Raw genomic sequence first — 23,373 nt, forward strand, 5'->3', positions numbered from 1 at the left:
TACTGCAATGCTCTACTTTCCGGCTACCCGGATAAAGCACTAAATAAACGTCAGTTAGTGCTAAATATGGCTGCTAGAATCCTGACTAGAACCAAAAAATGTGATCATATTACTCCAGTGCTAGCCTCCCTACACTGGCTTCCTGTTAAGGCAAGGGATGAGTTCAATGTTCTACTGTTAACCGACAAAGCATTACATGGGCTTGCTCCAAACCATCTTTCCGATTTGGTCCTTCCGAACATACCTACACGTACGCTACGGTCACAAGACGCAGGCCTCCTAATTGTCCCTAGAATTTCTAAGCAAACAGCTGGAGGCAGTGCCTTATCCTATAGAGCTCCATTTTTATGGAATGGTCTGCCTATCCATGTGAGAGACGTAGACTCGGTCTCAAACTTTAAGTCTTTATTGTAGACTCATCTCTTCAGTAGGTCCTATGATTGAGTGTAGACTGGCCTAGGAGTGTGAAGGAGAACGGAAAGGCACTGGAGCAACGAACCGCCATCTGCCTGGCCGGTTCCCCTCTCTCCACTGAGATTCTCTGCCTCGAACCCTATTAGAGGGGCTGAGTCACTGGCGCTCTTCCATTCCGTCCCAAGGGGGGGTGCGTCACTTGAGTGGGTTGAGTCACTGACGTGATCTTCCTGTCTGGGTTGGCGCCCCCCTTGGGTTGTGTCGTGGGGGAGATCTTTGTGGGCTACTCTCGGCCTTGTCTCAGGATGGTAAGTTGGCGGTTGAAGATATCCCTCTAGTGGTGTGGGGACTGTGCTTTGGCAAAGTGGGTGGGGTTATATCCTGCCTGTTTGGCCCTGTCCGGGGGTATCATCGGATGGGGCCACAGTGTCTCCTGACCCCTCCTGTCTCAGCCTCCAGTATTTATGCTGCAGTAGTTTATGTGTCGGGGGGCTAGGGTCAGACTGTTATATCTGGAGTATTTCTCCTGTCTTATCCGATGTCCTGTGTGAATTTAAGTATGCTCTCTCTAATTCTCTCTCTCGGAGGACCTGAGCCCTAGGACCATGCATCAGGACTACCTGGCATGATGACTCCTTGTTGTCTCCAGTCCACCTGGCCGTGCTGCTGCTCCAGTTTCAACTGGACTATGCGGCTATGGAACCCTGACCTGTTCAACCGGACGTGCTACCTGTCCCAGACCTGCTGTTTTCAACTCTCTAGAGACTGCAGGAGCGGTAGAGATGCTCTTAATGATCGGCTATGAAAAGCCAACTGACATTTACTCCAGAGGTGCTGACTTGCTGCACCCTCGACAACTACTGTGATTATTATTATTTGACCATGCTGGTCATTTATGAACATTTTAACATCTTGGCCATGTTCTGTTATAATCTCCACCCGGCACAGCATGAGGAGGACTGGCCACCCACCATAGCCTGGTTCCTCTCTAGGTTTCTTCCTAGGTTTTGGCCTTTTTGGGGAGTTTTTCCTAGCCACCGTGCTTCTACACCTGCATTGCTTGCTGTTTGTGGTTTTTAGCTGGGTTTCTGTACAGCACTTTGAGATATCAGCTGATCTAAGAAGGGCTATATAAATACATTTGATTCAGTCTGCTTTCCAACAGACACTGGGAGACAAATCCATCTTTCAGCAGGACAATAACCTAAAACACAAGACCAAATATACACTAGAGTTGCTTACCAAGACGAAATTGAATGTTCCCGAGTGGCTTAGCTACAGAGGCCTAGTTACAGTTTTCACTTAAATCGTCTTGAAAAGGGCTGTGTCGCAATGATCAACAACCAACTGCACAGAGCTTGAAGAATTAAAAAAATTGTGGAAATATTGTACAAAGCTCTTAGACTTACCCAGAAAAACTCACAGCTGTACTCGCTGCCAGGTGATTTCAACGTATTGACTCAGAGGTGTGAATATTTATGTAAATGTAAAAAAACAAAATTGATCGGTCATGGAAATAAGTTCTGAGAGATGGAGAACAAGCTATGAAGTAGGAATGCTGGAGTTTGAGTGCAGGTACTGCCAACAAGCGCAAAAATATTGTGATATTCTCAAAACTATACATCGTCCAAAAAAATATCACGATATGTAACTGCAACGATTTCTTCCCACATCACTAGTTGTTTATCAAGTGCATTCTACTTTATGTAAATTAGATATTTTTGTATTTTATTTTCAATACATTTGCAAACATTTCTAAAAAACATGTTTTCACGTTGTCATTATTGGGTATTGTGTGTAGACGGGGAAAAAAATCTATTTAATCCATGAATTCAGGCTACAACAAAATGTGGAATAAGATAAGGTGTATGAATACTTTCTGAAGGCACTGTGGATAGATTTAAATAAACCTATTGACTACTCCACACCCAGTGTCTACTCAGCTGGAGCAACGACAGGAAAGCACTATAGGAGGACTATGGCAGGAGCAGGACCTGAGAAACACACTGCACTAAAATGTGAAAAGTACACTGACATAGAGGAGCTTATTGTCTTAAAGAGTAATGGAAACACCTTAGCAAGTAAATCTAAGCAAAGATATGTATTCAATCCACCATTACTAAACATGAAGACGTGCATTTAACATAAAAACAAGGTTTATTTGAGCTATGGTCAGCGCCATTTTAAATTGCCATAGTAACGACCGACGCCAGTGCGTCACTGGCAGGAATCAAATTATCTGTGGTAATTGAGTTTTCACGCGTATAGTGAATCAAAGAGTGAGGTTAGGTGCAGACAACGAAGATGGCAACAAGTAGTAATTCAAACATAAACTGTATAGCTCCAGGCTGTTCAACTGCCCAAGGACCCACAACTTTCGAAGTGGCTCCATGTCCTGAGAGGAAGAACATGTCAGCACGAGCTAGCAGGATCTGCAGACAGCACTTCGCGGAAGCAGACTTCGAGAGGAAGGGCACTTTCGATTCGGCAACTGGGAGTTTCCGAATGGAAAGGAGTCATAGGCCTACGTTGAAGCCCTCTGCTTGCACCTCCATTTTACATTGAGGGTTATGGTGTAGGGGTTACCGACCGACCATCATCGCTTACTTCGGAGACAAGCAAATAAGACTGACCGGAAGAGGTGGCGCGAGTCAATGCAATGGAGCCTGAGGTAACGTTAACCGGTCATTAGAAACTGGACAACTTTGTTGCAACTCTAGTTGAAGGTAACCAGCTAAATGCGTCTGAAGTGTTTTGTGTAACACCCCCCCCCCCCAAGGATGTGCTACCTTGTCCCGGTCCTGCCGTTTCTACTCTCTCAACCTATGAATGCTCAGCTATGAAAAGCCAACTGACATGTGCTCCTGAGGTGTTGAACTGTTGCACCCTCTATAACCACTGTGGTTATTATTTTGATGTAAAAAGGGCTTTTGTGAAATACATTTGATTGATTGATTGCTGTGCTGGATGCTGTGTATTCACTAACTGTCTGAGTGATTGGACATTTATATAGTACCTGTAACTAGGGATGCGTGATTTATCGGTAAGGATATCGGAATCGGCCGATATTAGATAAAAATGCCAACATCGGCCTGATGTCTAGTTTAACGCCAATGTGCAAAACCAACGTCATAGCTGACGTGCATACCTACACTACCGTTCAAAAGTTTGGGGTCATTTAGAAATGTCCTTGTTTTCCATGAAAACATACAGAAATGAGTTGCAAAATAAATAGGAAATAGTCAAGACGTTGACAAGGTTATAATAATTTTTTATTGAAATATTTAGTGTCCTTCAAACTTTGCTTTCGTTAAAGAAACCTCCATTTGCAGCAATTGCAGCCTTGCAGAACTTTGGCATTCCAGTTGTCAATTTGTTGAGGAAATCTAAAGAGATTTCACCCCATGCTTCCTGAAGCACCTCCCACAAGTTGGATTGGCTTGATGGGCACTTACGTACCATACGTCCCAAAACAACTCAATAGGGTTGAGATCCGGTGACTGTGCTGGCCACTCCATTATAGACAGAATACCAGCTGACTGCTTCTTCCCTAAATAGTTATTGCATAGTTTGGAGCTGTGCTTTGGGTCATTGTCCTGTTGTAGGAGGAAATTGGCTACAATTAAGTGCCATCCACAGAGTTTGGCATGGCGTTGCAAAATGGAGCGATAGCCTTCCTTCAAGATCCCTTTTACACTGTACAAATCTCCCTTTACCACCACCAAAGCCCCCACAGACCATCACACTGCCTCCACCTTGCTTGACAGATGGTGTCAAGCACTCCAGCATCTTTTCATTTCTTCTGTGTCTCAAAAATGTTCTTCTTTGTGATCCGAACACCTCAAACTTAGATTAGTCTGTCCATAACACTTTTTTCCAATCTTCCTCTGTCCAGTGTCTGTTCTTTTGCCCATCTTAATCTTATTTTTATTGGCCAGTCTGAGATATGGCTTTTTCTTTACAACTCTGCCAAGAAGGCCAGCATCCCGAAGTCACATCTTCACTGTTGACATTGAGACTGGTGTTTTGAGGGTACTATTTAATGAAGCTGCCAATTGTTTCTCAAACTAGACACTAATGTACTTGTCCTCTTGCTCAGTTGTGCACCGGGGCCTCCCACACTTTCTATTCTGGTTAGGGCCAGTTTGTGCTGTTCTGTGAAGAGAGTAGTATACAGCGTTGTTCGAGATCTTCATTTTCTTGGCAATAGCTAACAACGTGCCATTGGAAACACAGGAGTGATGGTTGCTGATAATGGGTCTCTGTACGCCTTGGTAGATATTCCATTAAAAAAGTCAAATGAGCCGTTTCCAGCTACAATAGTATGCACTGCAAACGAAACCTTTAGAAAAGTTAGTCTGACACCAGAACTAAATCACAATGTACTTAAAATGAGCACACCCCATTGGTTAGAATGAGATTTCATGAATCAGGATGCTGTCTGCGATTCAAACTCCGGTTGTCTAATCAAAAGGTGAATGTGTTTCCATCGCGCCAAACAGATCTGATGATAAACATCGTTATAGGATACACACACACACACACACACACACACACACACACACACACACACACACACACACACTTGAAGTCGGAAGTTTACATACACCTTAGCCAAATACATTTTTCACAAATCCTGACATTTAATCCTAGTAAAAATCCCCAGTTAGAATCAGCACTTTATTTTAAGAATGTGAAATGTCAGAATAATAGCTGAAAGAATGATTTATTTCAGCTTTTATTTCTTTCATCACATTCCCAGTGGGTCAGAAGTTTACATACTAATTGAGTGTATTTGATAGCATTGCCTTTAAATTGCTTAACTTGGGTCAAACGTTTTGGTAGCCTTCCACAATAAATTGGGTGAATATTGGCCCATTCCTCCTGACTGAACTACCTTGCCTTTGTTGTCCTTAAGCCATTTTGCAACATCTTTGGAAGTATGCTTGGTGGCATTGTCCATTTGGAAGACCGATTTGCAACCAAGCTTTAACTTCCTGACTGATGTCTTTAGATGTTGCTTCAATATATCTGCCATCTATTTTGTGAAGTGCACCAGTCCCTCCTGCAGCAAAGCACCCCACAACATGATGCTGCCACCCCTGTGCTTCACTGTTGGGATGGTGTTCTTCGGCTTGCAAGCATCCCCCTTTTTCCTCCAAACACAACGATGGTCATTATGGCCAAACAAATATATTTTTGTTTCATCAGACCAGAGGACATTTCTCCAAAAAGTACGATCTTTGTCCCCATGTGCAGTTGCAAACCATAGTCTGGCTTTTTTATGGTGGTTTTGTAGCAGTGGCTCCTTCCTTGCTGAGCGGCCTTTCAGGTTATGTCGATATAGGACTCGTTTTACTGTGGATATAGATACTTTTGTACCAGTTTCCTCCAGCATCTTCACAAGGTCCTTTGCTGTTGTTCTGGGATTGATTTGCACTTTTTGCACCAAAGTACGTTAATCTCTAGGAGACAGAACGCATAACCTTTCTGAGCGGTATGACGGCTGTGTGGTCCCATGTGTTTATACTTGCGTACTATTGTTTGTACAGATGAACGTGGTACCTTCAGGCGTTTGGAAATTGCCCCCAAGGATGAACCAGACTTGTGGAGGTCTTGGCTGATTTCTTTTGATTTTCCCATGATGTCAAGCAAAGCAGCACTGCGTTTGAAGGTAGACCTTGAAAGACATCCACAGGTACACCTCCAATAGACTCAAATTATGTCAATTAGCATATCAGAAGCTTCTAAAGCTGTTTAAAGGCAGTCAATTTAGTGTGTAAACTTCTGACCCACTGGAATTGTGATAGCTAATTTCACTTATAATTCACTGTCTAAACAATTGTTGGAAAAATTACTTGTGTAATGCACAAAGTAGATGTCCTAACCGATTGCCAAAACTATAGTTTGTTAACAAGACATTTGTGGAGTGGTTGAAAAACGAGTTTTAATGTCTCCAACCTAAGTGTATGTATGTAAACTTCCGACTTACACTGTATATACATCAGTATCCTGTAACGATGTTTATCACCAGCGCTGTTTGGCAAAATTTCACCAATTATTTAACTGGCATATCAGCTGCTGACTGGTTCGAGTAACCTCTTCTGCCAGGAAGTCCTTCATAAGGATTAGTGACATGTCCCAAAAAATATATCGCCATCCAGACAGATTGACAGGAACCTCTGACTGGATGAAATACAGCCACCATTTTTGGGAGTTCCAAAATTCTTTCCTGCCAGTGAAGCAACAATGCCAACATGGCGATTTTCAGTTAGCTGGCGTTCTAAATCCTAGTGTTTCCATTCCCCTTTAAGACATCCGTGTGCTCCGACACCCAAACACTAGGGCTGCTACAGAGAGAGGCTCTTTATCTTTCTCAGTCTTTGTTTCAGGGCGGCTGTCTGAACGGCTTTGCATCCAATCATCTGATAAAAAATAAATAATAGGGAACCAATTGTTTATTTAAGACAGAGAACAAGCTATGAAGGAAAAATACTGGAGTTTGGGTGCAGGTACCGCCAAATAGCGCAAAAGAATATTGCGATATTCTCAAAACTATACATTAAAAATAATATCACGATATGTAAATTGCATCGATTTCTTCCCCCATCACCACTAGTTGTTTATCAAGTGCATTCTACTCTGAAAAGAGGAAAAAGACATGAGAAAGATAAAGCAGAAGTTCCTACGTGAACAATACAAAAAGCAAATACTCACGCACAAAGATAGAGGGACAGAACTACAGGGACTTATGTTTCCATACCTCCAACAGTTAGAATACTGAGACGGTCCTTGAACATTGCCAGGTCTGAAGGAGGCATCAGGGGGCGAGAGACCCAGAAAAGGTTAGTGACTCATGCCCCCATCATGGACATGGGGGCCATCTCTACCACTACTCACGCAAACACCTCGAAGGGGTTGGCAAACTAGAATCGAAGTGGAACTGTGGGTGGTTCTCGAAGACAATAAGATGTCCTTTTCTCAAATTATACTCTGTGAAGTCATGTTCTCACCTATAATACTCAGATACAGTAAGTGGCGCTACTAGTGCCACTAGTATCTTTTGCTGGTGATGTGTGGCAGCAGGTTGTCAACTTTGCTATGACTTGGTACTATTTAATTAATTTATTGCCATAAACAGACTGTATGGGATGTAGCCAACACCAAGCTATGTAGCTAGCTAATACCACGAGTATGTCCAATCTGACTTTTCCGAAATACAACTTTTAAAACTCGGAGCAACGAGTCGTGTCCATTCATGTGTTTCGAACTTGTTGAGAACGCTTAAGTACAGCTATCATGCTCACAAAATAGTAGTGTTCAAAGAGCATTGTTTTTGATAAATAGCATTTGTTTTTGCCGGGTGTGGCAACCACAGCCAAGTTACCTTGAAACAAAATAACTAGCTACCTAGTTATGGAAAAGTGCTTGTGTGAATGTAACACCAAGATAGTTTGGTAATATTTGTACCATCTCTGCATACCAGAGACCACCATCATGATGGTCAGCAGCCAGGGCAGGCATAAACGACTGGGAACCCTCCCACCACTTAATTAAATTGATCAGACAGTGGTGGGTTGGTGTTTGCTAAGTTAGAACATTTCAGTTGCAAACACCTCTGACAAACAGGTATTTTTTTTTTTTTAAATGTATCTAGTTTTGGACATTATAGAGAGCGGATGACAGTGGGGAAAGATAGGGGAGGTTGTGTCTAAGGACAGTAGGCTGGATTGGAACATATGCAGACACTAGACATGTGCCGGAGGCAGTGGCTTAGCGTGCTAGGCCACTGGCTTGTTATTTTAACTTAGATTTTGTTTGCGAGAAGCACCCAAACTTCGACTTCACCACACAACGTCAATCACTACAGCAACACACCGACTGATTGACTGCCTCCGAACTCTAGCGACAGCACTGACCACAACATGGGTGGCAAACAAAGCTTTCGGTGCCAATCATATATAGAAAATGCAACACCTGCCTGGCTGCACAAATGCAAACATCACACCTGGATCAAAGCCTCACTGAAAAACGTCCCATGCAGACTGAGACATGCTGTACTGGAAAGGACAACCATACGACACGCATAAGGTATACAAACCTTGAGAGTACTACTAATTAGGATATTCAGTCATCAACAAGAAGCGAGGTCCAAGGTTTAGGGGCATGCTGGTGCGTAAAAACTGCTGCTTGGGGATGTCCCTTCCCTACCCTTTTTTCTTATAATCTAAGTTGAAGGCGATTTACCTTTTCAAACAGTTAACCTCTTACTGCTGGGAATCATACGGTAGCTGTTGTTGTGAGCAGTGAGTGACAACTAAGGCCTAAATGTTATAGTTAGCAGTAGAGGAAAAACTCATCTGTGTCCCCCATCATTCAGCAGGAAACGACCAATGCGTTGAATTGCTGGGAGTTGTCACCGTATCACGCTTAGAAGTAGATTAATAGTCAGAGGGGCTTTCTCGACCATACTCAAGAAAGGGTGTGAGTAATGTGAGGGAAAATGTGGTCCAGTCCAGGAAGGTTTTAAGGCATGCAAAAAGGTTAGTAGAGCTAGAAGCTAAGCCAAGAAATCTGAAGCAGTCTAGAAATGTCCCTCCACATGTGTAATGGGACAATGAAATCATATCATAAAAACCAATGGTTCAACACTGGCTTCAAATTGGGAATCTACCTGTGTGTCCTCAACAAGGCTACTGTAGGTGAACTTAACACTGGAGCACTCCAGACAATATTGTTATGACGGTTCAATTTGTGCTTGGCTGCCTGCAGACAGAGAAGTCAGACAGAGCTGTCCTAGAAAGAAGTGCTAACCACGAAGCTGCCTATTTGTGTTGATGATTTTTGGACTGTCACCTTGTCGTGGTGACGGGGCTTGAGTACCTCAATGACCCCTCAGAGCTATGCCCATTGGAGGTAACTCCCGGCAAGTCTATGCAAAATGGACAGGTCTAGGGACAGCAGTCAGATGAACCACAGTCCACCTCTTAATCATAAAGCCTTGTAGGGAAATGATCTACGACCACTGCGGATCAACCATCCAGCTGTTAAATTTTTTTTTTACAGAAAACAAAACCATTCATACTCCAACTGTGGACGGTTGAAGTTAAGTCAGAAAGCATAAATATATTTGGCATTTCAGAAAACCAGGGTGCTAGGAGCCCTTTCATGACAGTGGGCAGACTGAAAACAGGGACAAACGGGCACGTTTACAGAGAAGGCCGGCGTAGGTGATACATAGACCAGCATTTCAAGCCAAACAGAGCTTCCCAGCCTCACGAAGGCTCTGTAGTGAGTGGCTCATTCTTCTCACCGAGTTTATCCGAGGATGTTATAATGTCATTGGGGACATGAGCGTCCAGATCGGCATCCATTATCCCTAGAGGGTCCAGCTGAGCAACATGGTGCCCACGGATCTACATAAACAGGTTTGAGTGGAAATGGAACAAAGCATCCGACAGGTGGTGGTGGGGGGGGGCACAAATGTAGAGACATAAGTGTTGAAAGGGATTTGAAAGGAAACAGAGAAGAGAAAAAAGAGAGAGGAAATGGGAAAAGCAACATTAATACAAACAAGCTCATTGTTGTCTCGCACAGCTGTGAGGGAACATTTCTCACCGACATTCTGAACCCCAGTAGCTACTGGGGCATCATCAAAATTTATACAACTGATGCCAAGAGGATCAAGTTCTGCGTTGTGATGGCCATTCAACTGGAAATAAGGTAACATTAGTCACATGGTAAAACAAGGTATTCAATTAAAACAACAATACAACATCAAAATATGAAACATTCAAGAGTATATCATAATAGGCATGTCTGTTATGAAGTAACTAGTTCTTTATGGGATAAAAACAGACATCTCATCTTGTCCCATCTTTCAAATGTCAACCATTTCAGCACAGGACAAGTGCCTTCTGAAAGTATTCCTACCACTTGACTTATTCCACATTTTGTTGTTACAGCCTGAATTCAAAATGGATTAACTAGTTGTTTTTTTACCCATCTACACACACACACACCACCCTGTAATGACAAACTGAAAACATGTTTTAAGAAATATTAGAAATGTATTGAAAATGAAATACATAAATCTAATTTACATAACTATTCACACCCGAGTCAATATTTTGTAGAAGCACCTTGGGCAGCAATTACAGCTGTGTCTTTCTGGGTACTTCTCTAAGAGCTCTCCACACCTGGATTTTGCAACATTTGCCCGTTATTATTTTTTAAATTCTTCAAGATGTGTCAAATTGGTTGTTGCTAGACAACCGTTTGCAGGTCTCGTCATAGATTTTCAAGTAGATTTAAGTCTAAACTAACTCGGCCACTCAAGAACATTCACTGTCTTCTTGGTTAGCAACTCCAGTGTAGATTTCGCCTTGTGTTTTAGGTTATTGTCCTGCTGAAAGGTGAATTCATATACCAGTGTTTGGTAGAAAGCAGCCAACCAGGTTTCCCTCTAGAATTTTGCCTGTGCTTAAAGGGGAATTTCACCAGGGCATATAGTCATTACGATATTAACAACATTACGTTTTTATCATAAACGTCACAATTATCCAAACCACAAACTAGAACAAGCACATTTTAATTTCACTGGTAGAATCAGGAAGTCAACTCCCTGTGTATTCGTCTGCTCATAGTGAACCACAAAGTCCAGCATTCATAGCAAATCCTGATACCGCCCACTAGGTAGTGCCCTCGAATAATGGCATCGTTTGCATCGAACCATCAACACACAGTAATCTCAGAATTCCTCTAGGCAAGATTTTTTTTTATTAACCTTTGTTTTCACTAACATTACGGTCCGGTATTGAACGCTGAAAGCCATCAGCTAAATCTTTTATCTATCTTTTGGTATGCACACTGTCAATCCATTTCGCCTACGCCATGGTAGTCACTGCTAGATTGGTAGCTACCTTCAGCATAGTAAACATGTTTGTTCTATCTTTGACTAACGTAAACTAGCTAATGTCAGCAAAGAAGAGTCAATTTGGGAGCCAACTATTCCACCCTCGCCTGGAAAACACTCCGTTACTGTCGATATACAGTATCTAGCTCACTCTGTGTGTTGGTAGAAATTATGAATGTGTATAAATTGTCTATGGTTGCTTCTCAGACAGTCTCAGCTGGCAAGCTAGCAATCTTGCTGCCAATTTAGTGGAGTGGTTAAATTGTGTATTTTGTTGTAGTTCGTACAGAATCGGATTCCACCAACATGCACTTCCAACAACTAGCTCTGCACAAGGTGAACGGTAAGTTAAAATATTTACAAGCTGACAGCTAAGATTTACAAATTACAGTAAGCATGGTATAAACATGAATTGGGTAGTGTTTGTGTTATGGGGTTACATGTGGTTAGAGGTAGCCTGAGGATCACAGAGTATCTTCCAAACCATGTAGTCTACCCCTCTTCTCTTTATGTAAAACTCAGGTTATCTGGAGTCATTCCAGTGCACTGCTGAAAAATACCCCAAAGCAAGGGTATTGTGGGTACACAAGCATAAAGGAGCAGACCGTTATAGAGCACAACAAGACTGTTGGACAGAAACCAGCAAGGGACAAAAAAAGGTATAAAATCAAGACTAAAACAGTAATGACAACCACCTAATTCTTCCCTATGCAGATTCTCAACAACACAATACAAAGACATGTCTACAAATTTCCCCTGCAAAGGGCTACTATTAGAATGACTAGAATGATCTGTCAAAGTCAATGGGCTGGGGGAGGTTTAGACAGTACTTTGAGATGAAGGGGGTTTTGGTTGTGCTTAGACAGTAAATTAATTGTTGCCATTTCTCCTCAATCTCACATACACAAAAATTCATACTGTGTAAGAACTGCCTTCTGAAGACTTTTCACACCTTTAGCCCCCCAGCCCATTCACTCCCACTATCCCCTCATTGTCCTTAAACAATACTCTAGCCGGTCCAATTCAGTTGATACCATTTCCCTACGTCCCTTCCACAAAAATAATAACAAAAAGACCACAACTGTGTCTTTCCAGTAGCCGTACAGTACCATAAGATATTCTGCAAGAGAAACAAACAGTTGGTGTTTAAAGAAGCCCTACAGCACTTTCGGCAGTGTCTTATTCAGCTAGCCGTTTACCGCAGACCATAAGCACATCTTCTTCAGCCCACCTTTGCCAGTGTACCGAACCCGGATAAAGGACTAAGTCTGCATTTCCACAGGCAGCCCAATTCTGATATTTTTTCAAACTAAATTGGTCTTTTAACCAATCAGATCTGATATGATTAAGAACAATTAATGGAAAAAACGATCATAATTAGACTGCCTGTGTAAACGCAGCCAGTATGGCTCAGCATAAGACAGTGTTTTCCAAACTCGGTCCTGGGGTTTCGTTTTTTGCCCTAGCACTACACAGCTGATTCAAATAACCAAAGCTTGATGATTAGTTGATTATTTTAATCCGATGTGTAGTGCTATGTAAAAAAAAAACTAAAACGTGCACCCCTTAGAGTCCCCAGGACCAAGTCTGGGAACCCTGGCATAAAACCATGTAGAAAAGGTGTCTCCAACCCTGTTCCTGGAGAGCCAACCTCCTGTAGGATTTTGCTCCAACCCCAGTTGTAACTAACCTGGTTCAGTTTATCAACCAGCTAATTATTAGAATCCGGTGTGCTAGATTAGGGCTTGAGTGAAAACCTACAGGGCAGTAGATCATCAGGAAAAAGGGTTGGAACCGTCATAAAATTGGAAATATATCAGCCCTTATGGATTCACAGAAGATATTTATATGAGCTGTACAGGGCTCTGTAGCATCAAACAGATGCTAGACATTCAGATTGGATATCTAAAATACAAGAAATTGTACACTATTTTAATGCTGACCTCAAGAGAAGTGGGTATTCAACAACGTTATATGGTAAAAGTTTTTTTTTAATGTCTTATCAGTGCAGTAAATGTCAGTGTGTCTCAGGTGTAAAGACAGGTGCTGAGAACTGTAGCTAGATTTGTACACCAGATAGTGATTTACCCAAAGATTTTTGCTGACATCTTGTCTATTTCTAGTCTTCTCTCATTGATCGAGACAGGTGGGTGTCCACCCCAAAGTGCTGCATGTCATGATGAGAGACCTGTCTCAATCAATGAGTGAAAAGACTTGAAAGACGATGGCAGCGGCCATATTGTTGGGATTACATTATAGTGCAAAAAAAAAAAATTTGAATAAGGAGCATTTTCTAAATTCAAAATTGACCCCCTGCAACTGGACACAGACATTTTTATGAGACACCCGTTTCCCTGAATCAAGGACGAAGACGGTATCTCTAAGGTTGGTTGAAAATGATCTGTGCTACAACAAACAGTATCTTACCTACAAACATAGACAGGGCTCTAGCTCCACAATGAGATAGCCAGCCCGCCAGCTTAGTTGAGCCTGCCACTAGCACAGTCAGTGTAGTCAGCTCAGCTGTCCCCATTGAGACCGTGTCTATGCCTCGATCTAGGTTGGGCAAAACTAAACACCTCCTCCATTCTTGCCATTATTGAAAGAGATTGTGATCTCACATCTCAAAATAGAGCTACTTAATGTTAGATCCCTCACTTCCAAGGCAGTTAAAGTCAATGATCAGAATCTTGATGTGATTGGCCTGCTACCAACAGTATCTTAAGCCTGATGAATGTACTGTGTTAAATGAGGCATCACCTCCTGGTTACACTAGTGACCATATCCCCTGCGCATATTGCAGGGGATTTTGGTAAAACCAAAAAATTGTATCATATTACTCCAATGCTAGCCTCCCTACACTGGCTTCATGTTAAGGCAAGGGCCGATTTCAAGGTTTTACTGCTAACCTACAAAGCATTACATGGGCTTGCTCCAAACCATCTTTCCGATTTGGTCCTTCCGAACATACCTACACGTACGCTACGGTCACAAGACGCAGGCCTCCTTATTGTCCCTAGAATATCAAAGCAAACTACTGAAGGCAGGGCTTTCTCCTATAGAGCTCAATTTTTATGGAATGGTCTGCCTATCCATGTTAGAGACGCAGACTCGGTCTCAACCTTTAAGCCTTTATTGAGGACTCATCTCTTCAGTAGGTCTTATGATTGAGTGTAGTCTGGCCCAGGAGTGTGAAGGTGAACGGAAAGGCACTGGAGCAACGAACCGCCCTTGCTGTCTCTGCCTGGCCAGTTGCCCTCTCTCCACTGGGATTCTCTGCCTCTAAACCTATTACAGGGGCTGAGTTACTGGCTTACTGGTGCTCTTGCATGCCATCCCTAGGAGGGGTGCGTCACTTGAGTGGGTTGAGTCACTGACATGATCTTCCTGTCCGGTTTGACGCCCCCCCTTGGGTTATGCCGTGGGGGAGATCTTTGTGGGCTATACTCGGCCTTGTCTCAGGATGGTAAGTTGGTGGTTGGAGATATCCCTCTAGTGGTGTGGGGGCTGTGCTTTGGCAAAGTGAGTGGGGTTATATCCTTCCTGTTTGGCCCTGTCCGGGGGTATCATCGGATGGGGCCACAGTGTCTCCTGACCCCTCCTGTCTCAGCCTCCAGTATTTATGCTGCAGTAGTTTGTGTCGGGGGATAGGGTCAGTTTGTTATATCTGGAATACTTCTCCTGTCTTATCCGGTGTCCGGTGTGAATTTAAGTATGCTCTCTCTAATTCTCTCTTTCTCTCTTTCTTTCTCTCTCTCGGAGGACCTGAGCCCTAGGACCATGCCTCAGGACTACCCGGCCTGATGACTCCTTGCTGTCCCCAGTCCACCTGGTCGTGCTGTTGCTCCAGTTTCAAATGTTCTGCCTGCGGCTATGGAACCCTGACCTGTTCACCGGATGTGAAACCTGACCCAGACCTGCTGTTTTCAACTCTCTAGAGAGATACTCTGAATGATCGGCTATGAAAAGCCAACTGACATTTACTCCTGAGGTGCTGACCTGTTGCACCCTCTACAACCAGGGATACAGTTCAGCTACAATGACACACACAGGCAAAGAAATTCTGTATCTAGAATCCACTCCAGGAAGATGCCCAGGTTGTCTTTAAGACAAAACACAAACCAAATGATACTCGAACAACAGTTGAACCGGGCCAGCATAACATCAATATGAAGGTAGACTAGTTGAACATGTGAACATACATGTGCGCAGGCACAGAGATTACATTTACAACAATATGTAGCCTAATAGATAGAAATAGGGCATAACCCTCAACCTTTGCACAGTGACAAGACTGTACAAATGAGCCTAGGTAGGTAGGTAGACAGTATCTACCTACAGCCATGTCTATCAGGCAAATATTTTTTATTGTAAAACCAGCTTCAGTTTTAGAGATTTACAACAGTAATTTGTTGTATTACTGTTTCTCCTCACTGTTAGTAAATTTAGCTATCTAGCTTAGATATGCAATACTTGTCATTTACATCTGTTTGGAATCCTATCTTGCGTCATGCCTATACATTTGATTGAAATGCATCAAAGGTCATAATCGTAACCAATGTCAACCCTTGTCAATGTTACATAGCTAGTAAAATGACTTACAGTTGCTGATCCGACATGTTTGCTAACAAGTTAAAAATGAGAGGCAAAATGTTATTGGCTTTACCACAGTTGCAGTATTACTTTAGTGCCTTGTTGCAAACAGGATGCATGTTTTGGAATATTTTTTATTCTGTACAGGTTTCCTTTTCACTGTCAATTAGGTTAGTATTGTGGAATAATTCATGTTGATCAGTTCTCCTATCACAGCCATTAAACTCTGTTTTAAAATCACCATTGGTCTCATGGTGAAACCCTGAGTAGTTTACTGTTTCCTTCCTCTCCAGCAACTGAGTTAGGAAGGACACCTGTATCTTTGTAGTGACTGAGTGTATTGATGCACCATCCAAAGTGTAATTAATAACTTCGCCATCCTCAAAGAGATATTCAATGTCTGCTTTTTATATTTTATCCATCTACCAATAGGTGCCCTTCTTTGCGAGGCATTGGAAAACCTCCCTCGTCTTTGTGGTTAAATCTGTGTTTGAAATTCACTGTTTGACTGAGGGACATTACAGATAATTGTATGTGTAAGGTACAGAGATGAGGTTGTCATTCCAAAATCATGTTAAACACTATTATTGCACACAGAGTGAGTCCATGCAACAATGTGACTTGTTAAGTAACTTTATTCCTGAACTTATTTAGGTTTGCCATTAAATTTGTAAACATTTTGGAAAACATGATTCCACTTTGACAGTATGGGGTACTGCGTGTGTGTAGAACAGTGACAGAAAATCTCAACTGAATCAATTTAAATTGGGGCTGTAACAACAAAAAGTGGATCAAGTCTAGTGAATACTTTCTGAAGACACTATTTCACTAGAATGTTAGTCCATCATTAAGTTGGTTGGAAATAATTAGCTTTGCTTACAGAAAACAGATTATACATCTTAAACCTTAAAACACAGGTAGAAATTGCTCAAATATTGAGGACAGGCAATACTGGTTCAATTCTTTGGCTGAAATAGTTTTCCGACCTTACGCGAAAGCCACAGCTCTAGACGCATTTTACAAAATATTTTTGTTAAACAGTTACAGCTTTCTGTCTGTTGTAATGGTTAGACTACTTGGCATGCTCACTAAGATATGGACATGGTCGTCCTCGTTTTCTCAATTTACAGCTCTGTGAGACCCTGTGGTGACTGACTAGACTGACCTGGTAGGCACGGATGAGGGATTGGACAGCCAGGTGATCTTCCACCAGCTTCTCCACATTGATCTGAGCCCCCACCAGGGACTGGGCCTGGGGCAGCCCGGCCAGGCTCAGAGGGCTCTGGTGTGCCTTGCCTGGGGTAGCACCTGCATTGGCATTGCGGAAGAAAATGTCCCAAGACTGAAGGAAAAGAGAAGAGAAACAATAATTGGCATTAATGAACCTCTCTGGACCACACATCCGGGATCCGGGATAACTGTCATCAGAAACGCTGACTAGCATAGCCTAGCCTAGTGCCACAGGGATATAATATAATATAATTTCATGAAATCACAAGTCCAATACAGCAAATTAAAGATAAACATCTTGTGAATCCAGCCAACATGTCCGATTTTTAAAAATGTTTTACAGTGAAAACACAACATATATTTATGTTAGCTCACCACCATATCCCAAAAAACACAGCCATTCTTTCACAGGAAAGATAGCTTTCACAAAACCCACAAATAGAGATCAAATTAATCACTAACCTTTGAACAACTTCATCAGATGACAGTCATATGACATCATGTTATTCAATACATTTATGTTTTGTTCGATTATGTGCATATTTATAGCCACAAATCGTGGTTTTACATTGGCGCCATGTTCAGAAATGGCTCCAAAATAGCGAAAGTAATTACAGATAGCAACGTGAAATACAGAAATACTCATCATAAACTTTGATGAAAGATACATGTTTAACATATAATAAAAGATACACTGGTTCTTAATGCAACCGCTGTGTTAGATTTAAAAAATAACTTTAGTAAAAAGCATAGCATGCAATAATCTGAGACAGCGCTCAGCCATTCTCCGCCATGTTGGAGTCAACAGAAATACGAAATTACATCATAAATATTCCCTTACCTTTGATGATCTTTCATCAGAATGCAGTGCCAGGAATCCTAGTTCCACAATAAATCGTTTTTTTTTGTTTTATAATGTCCATTACTTATGTCAAATTAGCAACTTTGGCTAGCATGTGTATTTCACGTGTCCAAACACTTGCGCAATTGAACGAAAACGTTGAACGAAAACTTAAACAAAGTTTTGGAGAAGAAAGTAAAAGTGCAATATGTGCCATGTAAGAAAGCTAACATTTAAGTTCCTTGCTCAGAACATGAGAACATATGAAAGCTGGTGGTTCCTAACATGAGTCTTCAATATTCCCAGGTAAGAAGTTTCAGGTTGTAGTTATTATAGGAATTATAGGACTATTTCTCTCTATACCATTTGTATTTCATATACCTTTGACTATTGGATGTTCTTATAGGCACTTTAGTATTGCCAGTGTAACAGTATAGCTTCCGTTCCTCTCCTCGCTCCTACCTGGGCTCGAGCCAGGAACACATCGACAACAGCCACCCTCGAAGCAGCGTTACCCATGCAGAGCAAGGGGAACAACTACTCAAAGTCTCAGAGTGAGTGACGTTTGATACACTATTAACGCGCACCCCGCTAACTAGCTAGTCATTTCACATCGGTTACACCAGCCTAATCTCGGGAGTTGATAGGCTTGTAGTCATAAACAGCGCAATGCTTGAAGCATTGCGAAGAGCTGCTGGCAAAACGCACTAAAGTGCTGTTTGAATGTATGCTTACGAGCCTGCTGGTGCCTACCATCGCTCAGTCAGACTGCTCTATCAAATCATAGACTTGATTATAACATAATAACACAAAGAAATACGAGCCTTGAGTCAGTAATATGGTCGAATCCGGAAACTATCATCTCGAAAACAAAACGTTTATTCTTTCAGTGAAATACGGAACCGTTCCATATTTTATCTAACAGGTGGCATCCATAAGTCTAAATATTCCTGTTACATTGCACAACCTTCAATGTTATGTCATAATTACGTAAAATTCTGGCAAATTTGTTCGCAATGAGCCAGGTGGCCCAAACTGTTGCATATACCCTGACTCTGCGTGCAATGAACGCAAGAGAAGTGACAATTTCACCTGGTTAATATTGCCTGCTAACCTGGATTTCTTTTAGCTAAATATGCAGGTTTAAAAATATATACTTCTGTGTATTGATTTTAAGAAAGGCATTGATGTTTATGGTTAGGTACACGTTGGAGCAACGACAGTCCTTTTTCGCGAATGCGCACTGCAACGATTATATGCAACGCAGGACACACTAGATAAACTAGTAATATCATCAACCATGTGTAGTTATGACTAATGATTATGATTGAATGATTGTTTTTTCTAAGATAAGTTTAATGCTAGCTAGCAACTTACCTTGGCTTCTTACTGCATTCGCGTAACAGGCGGGCTCCTCGTGAGGCAGGTGGTTAGAGCGTTGGACTAGTTAACCGCAAGGTTGCAAGATTGAATCCCTGAGCTGACAGGGTAAAAATCTGTCGTTCTGCCCCTGAACAAGGCAGTTAACCCACCGTTCCTAGGCCGTCATTGAAAATAAGAATGGGTTCTTAACTGACATGCCTAGTTAAATAAATGTATAAAAAAATATATACACTCCTCAAAAAAATAAAGGGAACACTTAAACAACACAATGTAACTCCAAGTCAATCACACTTCTGTGAAATCAAACTGTCCACTTAGGAAGCAACACTGATTGACAATAAATTTCACATGCTGTTGTGCAAATGGAATAGACAACAGGTGGAAATTATAGGCAATTAGCAAGACACCCCCAATAAAGGAGTGGTTCTGCAGGTGGTGACCACAGACCACTTCTCAGTTCCTATGCTTCCTGGCTGATGTTTTGGTCAGTTTTGAATGCTGGCGGTGCTTTCACTCTAGTGGTAGCATGAGAAGGAGTCTACAACCCACACAAGTGGCTCAGGTAGTGCAGCTCATCCAGGATGGCACATCAATGCGAGCTGTGGCAAGAAGGTTTGCTGTGTCTGTCAGCGTAGTGTCCAGAGCATAGAGGCGCTACCAGGAGACAGGCCAGTACATCAGGAGACGTGGAGGAGGCCGTAGGAGGGCAACAACCCAGCAGCAGGACCGCTACTTCCGCCTTTGTGCAAGGAGGAGCAGGAGGAGCACTGCCAGAGCCCTGCAAAATGACCTCCAGCAGGCCACAAATGTGCATGTGTCGGCTTAAACGGTCAGAAACAGACTCCATGAGGGTGGTATGATGGCCCGACGTCCACAGGTGGGGGTTGTGCTTACAGCCCAACACCGTGCAGGACGTTTGGCATTTGCCAGAGAACACCAAGATTGGCAAATTCGCCACTGGCGCCCTGTGCTCTTCACAGATGAAAGCAGGTTCACACTGAGCACGTGACAGACGTGACAGAGTCTGGACACACCGTAGAGAACGTTCTGCTGCCTGCAACATCCTCCAGCATGACCGGTTTGGCGGTGGGTCAGTCATGGTGTGGGGTGGCATTTCTTTGGGGGGCCGCACAGCCCTCCATGTGCTCGCCAGAGGTAGCCTGACTGCCATTAGGTACCGAGATGAGATCCTCAGACCCCTTGTGAGACCATATGCTGGTGCGGTTGGCCCTGGGTTCCTCCTAATGCACGACAATGCTAGACCTCATGTGGCTGGAGTGTGTCAGCAGTTCCTGCAAGAGGAAGGCATTGATGCTATGGACTGGCCCACCCGTTCCCCAGACCTGAATCCAATTGAGCACATCTGGGACATCATGTCTCGCTCCATCCACCAACGCCACGTTGCACTAGACTATCCAGGAGTTGGCGGATGCTTTAGTCCAGGTCTGGGAGGAGATCCCTCAGGAGACCATCCGCCACCTCATCAGGTGCATGCCCAGGCGTTGTAGGGAGGTCATACAGGCACATGGAGACCACACACACTACTGAGCCTCATTTTGACTTGTTTTAAGGACATTACATCAAAGTTGGATCAGCCTGTAGTGTGGTTTTCCACTTTAATTTTGAGTGTGACTCCAAATACAGACCTCCATGGGTTGATAAATTTGATTTCCATTGATCATTTTTGTGTGATTTTGTTGTCAGAACATTCAACTATGTAAAGAAAAAAGTATTTAATAAAAATATTTCATTCATTCAGGTCTAGGATGTGTTATTTTAGTGTTCCCTTTATTTTTTTGAGCAGTGTATATATAAAAAAACCTGCAAAATCGGCGTCCAAAATTATCGATTTCCGATTGTTATGAAAACTTCAAATCAGCCCTAATAATCCGCCATTCCGATTAATCGGTCGACCTCTAGTTAGGTCAGCAACTAGTCACAGAAAGCATACAGCGATTTTCCAAGCAAAGAGAGGAGTCACAAAAAGCAGAAATATTGATAAAATTAATCCCTAACCTTTGATATTCTTCATCAGATGACACTCCTGGAACAACACGTAACATAATACATGTATGTTTTGTTCGATCAACTTCATATTTATATCCAAAACCTTCAGTTTACATTTGGCTTTGCCTCCAAAACATCCTGTGGATTTGCACAGAGCCACATCAAATCACAGAAATACTCATAATAAACATTAATAAAAGATACAAGTGTTATTCACAGATTTAATAGGTAATTTTTTTTTTTAAGTCGTTAAGAAAAAAGCACACAACCAGTTTTTGGGTTGAGTAGGGCTCTGTCTCACTCAAGAGCGGACGGAGCGGACACAGTACTGATCGATGGTCCTGTGAAAGTACATTGTCATGTCCATGACAAACAGGAGACACTTATCAGCAAAAATAGACACCATCCTTGACGTTGTAGACGGCCTTTGCTGGACACTGCTGCCGTTTCTGTAACTCCTGCTGCCATTTCTTTAAGTCATCCATCTGCTGCATAATGTCAGTGTCCAAAGGATCCTCAGCTGTCTTCCTCCTCCATTGGAGCTGGGTCAGGGAGATGGGGCGGAGGTTGATGGAGTTGCAGAACAGAGTGCTCCTGGACAGTACGTTGGGTGTTGGGGAGAAGGGCCTGGGGGTTGGGGGAAAAGTCCAGGGAGGTGATGAACCAGCTGTAGATGTGCCTTCAAGCTCTGCCCCCTCCAAAACCTACAAGCAGATGGCGAACGACAGCGCAAGTAATCTTAAAACATCTCCATTGGCTCATTTGAGTTAAAATGTATACCCAAAGTAACTGATTTTATAAATGTCTCAATCTAATTAGCACACACAATCTGTTTTCAGATGTTTGAACTAGCCCTGCTAATCATTATGATTTGACAACACAAGCACTGAATATTTCCTACTCATAATTTCTCCAATCCAGAAAAGAGCCAAATCTCACATGTTCTAACTAGGTCTGCTAAACATAAGATCCAACACAGTACAAAAGGACTCGGCTTTATGACGAGTATACCGTGTCTGACGATGTTTCACGTGAACACGAAGCCAATCCAATTGTCAGAAAATCGGTGGGACACGCACACGAGCGGCAGCCTCACTCATCTCTTTCACCATGTTACATCGCCCAGTTTCTGTGTTGTTTTGGATATGTATGTGTGTATTTCAGGAAACGGCTTCCTTGGATTCTAAGCAACTGATTGGTCGGCCCCATCTACGATTGAAGCTCTGAACCATCCCTCTCATCAGGGGAAACAGCTGGTTTCAATTACAAACTCCTTCTCCAGCTGGATAAAAGCCAGTGTTCCTTTGTTAGGGAAAAGAGAGCTTCTTGGTATGTGCTGTGTTGGTTAGGTAAATTGTTGGTCCTGCAGAGGCATGTGTATGCCAAAGGGACTGTTATTGATTATTGAAATTGTTCACTTTACTTTAGTAATTAATCTGTTTTTGTTCCCGAAGGGGAAGGCACCTTGGGAGTGTTTAGGCAAGAGGCCTGCGGGGATACATATTCCCGTAGTATGTACTCTGTCTATGCACACTAGGTAAGACCTGGGCGGACCACCCCTGGTATTTTGGTTAGCGCGCCAGGTTGCATTAAGTATAGGTAGGTAAGGTAGGAGAGGGGACTATTTTACTATCTTTGCTTTGGTTCCGTCCAGCCCCTTTTCCAGACATTTAGTGTTAAGGAAATATATTCCTTGTTAACTTTTTGGGGATAGGGGGCAGCATTCGGAATTTTGGATGAAAAGAATGCTTAAAGAAAACTGCCTGCTACTCAGGCCCAGAAGCTAGGATATGCATATAATTGGATAGAAAACACTCAAAGGTTCCAAAACTGTTAAAATAATGTCTGTGAGTATAACAGAAGTGATATGGCAAAAACCTGAGGAAAATCCATCCAGGAAATGCTATTATTTTGAAATGGCTGTTTTTCCATTGAAAGCCTATCCACCATACAAAGACTTATGACCCAGTTCACGATCCCTATGGCTTCC

At 42.5% G+C, this 23,373-nt stretch overlaps 1 protein-coding gene across 8 annotated transcripts in view; it reads right to left on the reverse strand.

Annotated features, from left to right (window-relative positions):
* Positions 1-23,373, reverse strand: part of LOC129825932 (2-oxoglutarate dehydrogenase complex component E1) — a 116,678-nt gene that overhangs the window by 75,122 nt on the left and 18,183 nt on the right. For 3 of the 8 annotated variants that reach the window (XM_055886057.1, XM_055886058.1, XM_055886059.1), the window contains exons 3-5: positions 17,088-17,264; positions 9,728-9,830; positions 7,178-7,222 (exon numbers count right to left, since the gene is read on the reverse strand). In XM_055886057.1, coding sequence (XP_055742032.1) covers positions 7,178-7,222; positions 9,728-9,830; positions 17,088-17,264 — 325 coding nt within the window. Of the gene's footprint in view, positions 1-7,177; positions 7,223-9,727; positions 9,831-10,032; positions 10,127-17,087; positions 17,265-23,373 lie in introns of those variants that run through there. The other 5 variants (XM_055886065.1, XM_055886064.1, XM_055886060.1 and 2 more) reach the window with 4 other exon arrangements.

Source organism: Salvelinus fontinalis, chromosome 28 (assembly GCF_029448725.1).
Source record: "Salvelinus fontinalis isolate EN_2023a chromosome 28, ASM2944872v1, whole genome shotgun sequence".
In the NCBI taxonomy this organism is placed as follows: Eukaryota; Metazoa; Chordata; class Actinopteri; order Salmoniformes; family Salmonidae; genus Salvelinus; species Salvelinus fontinalis.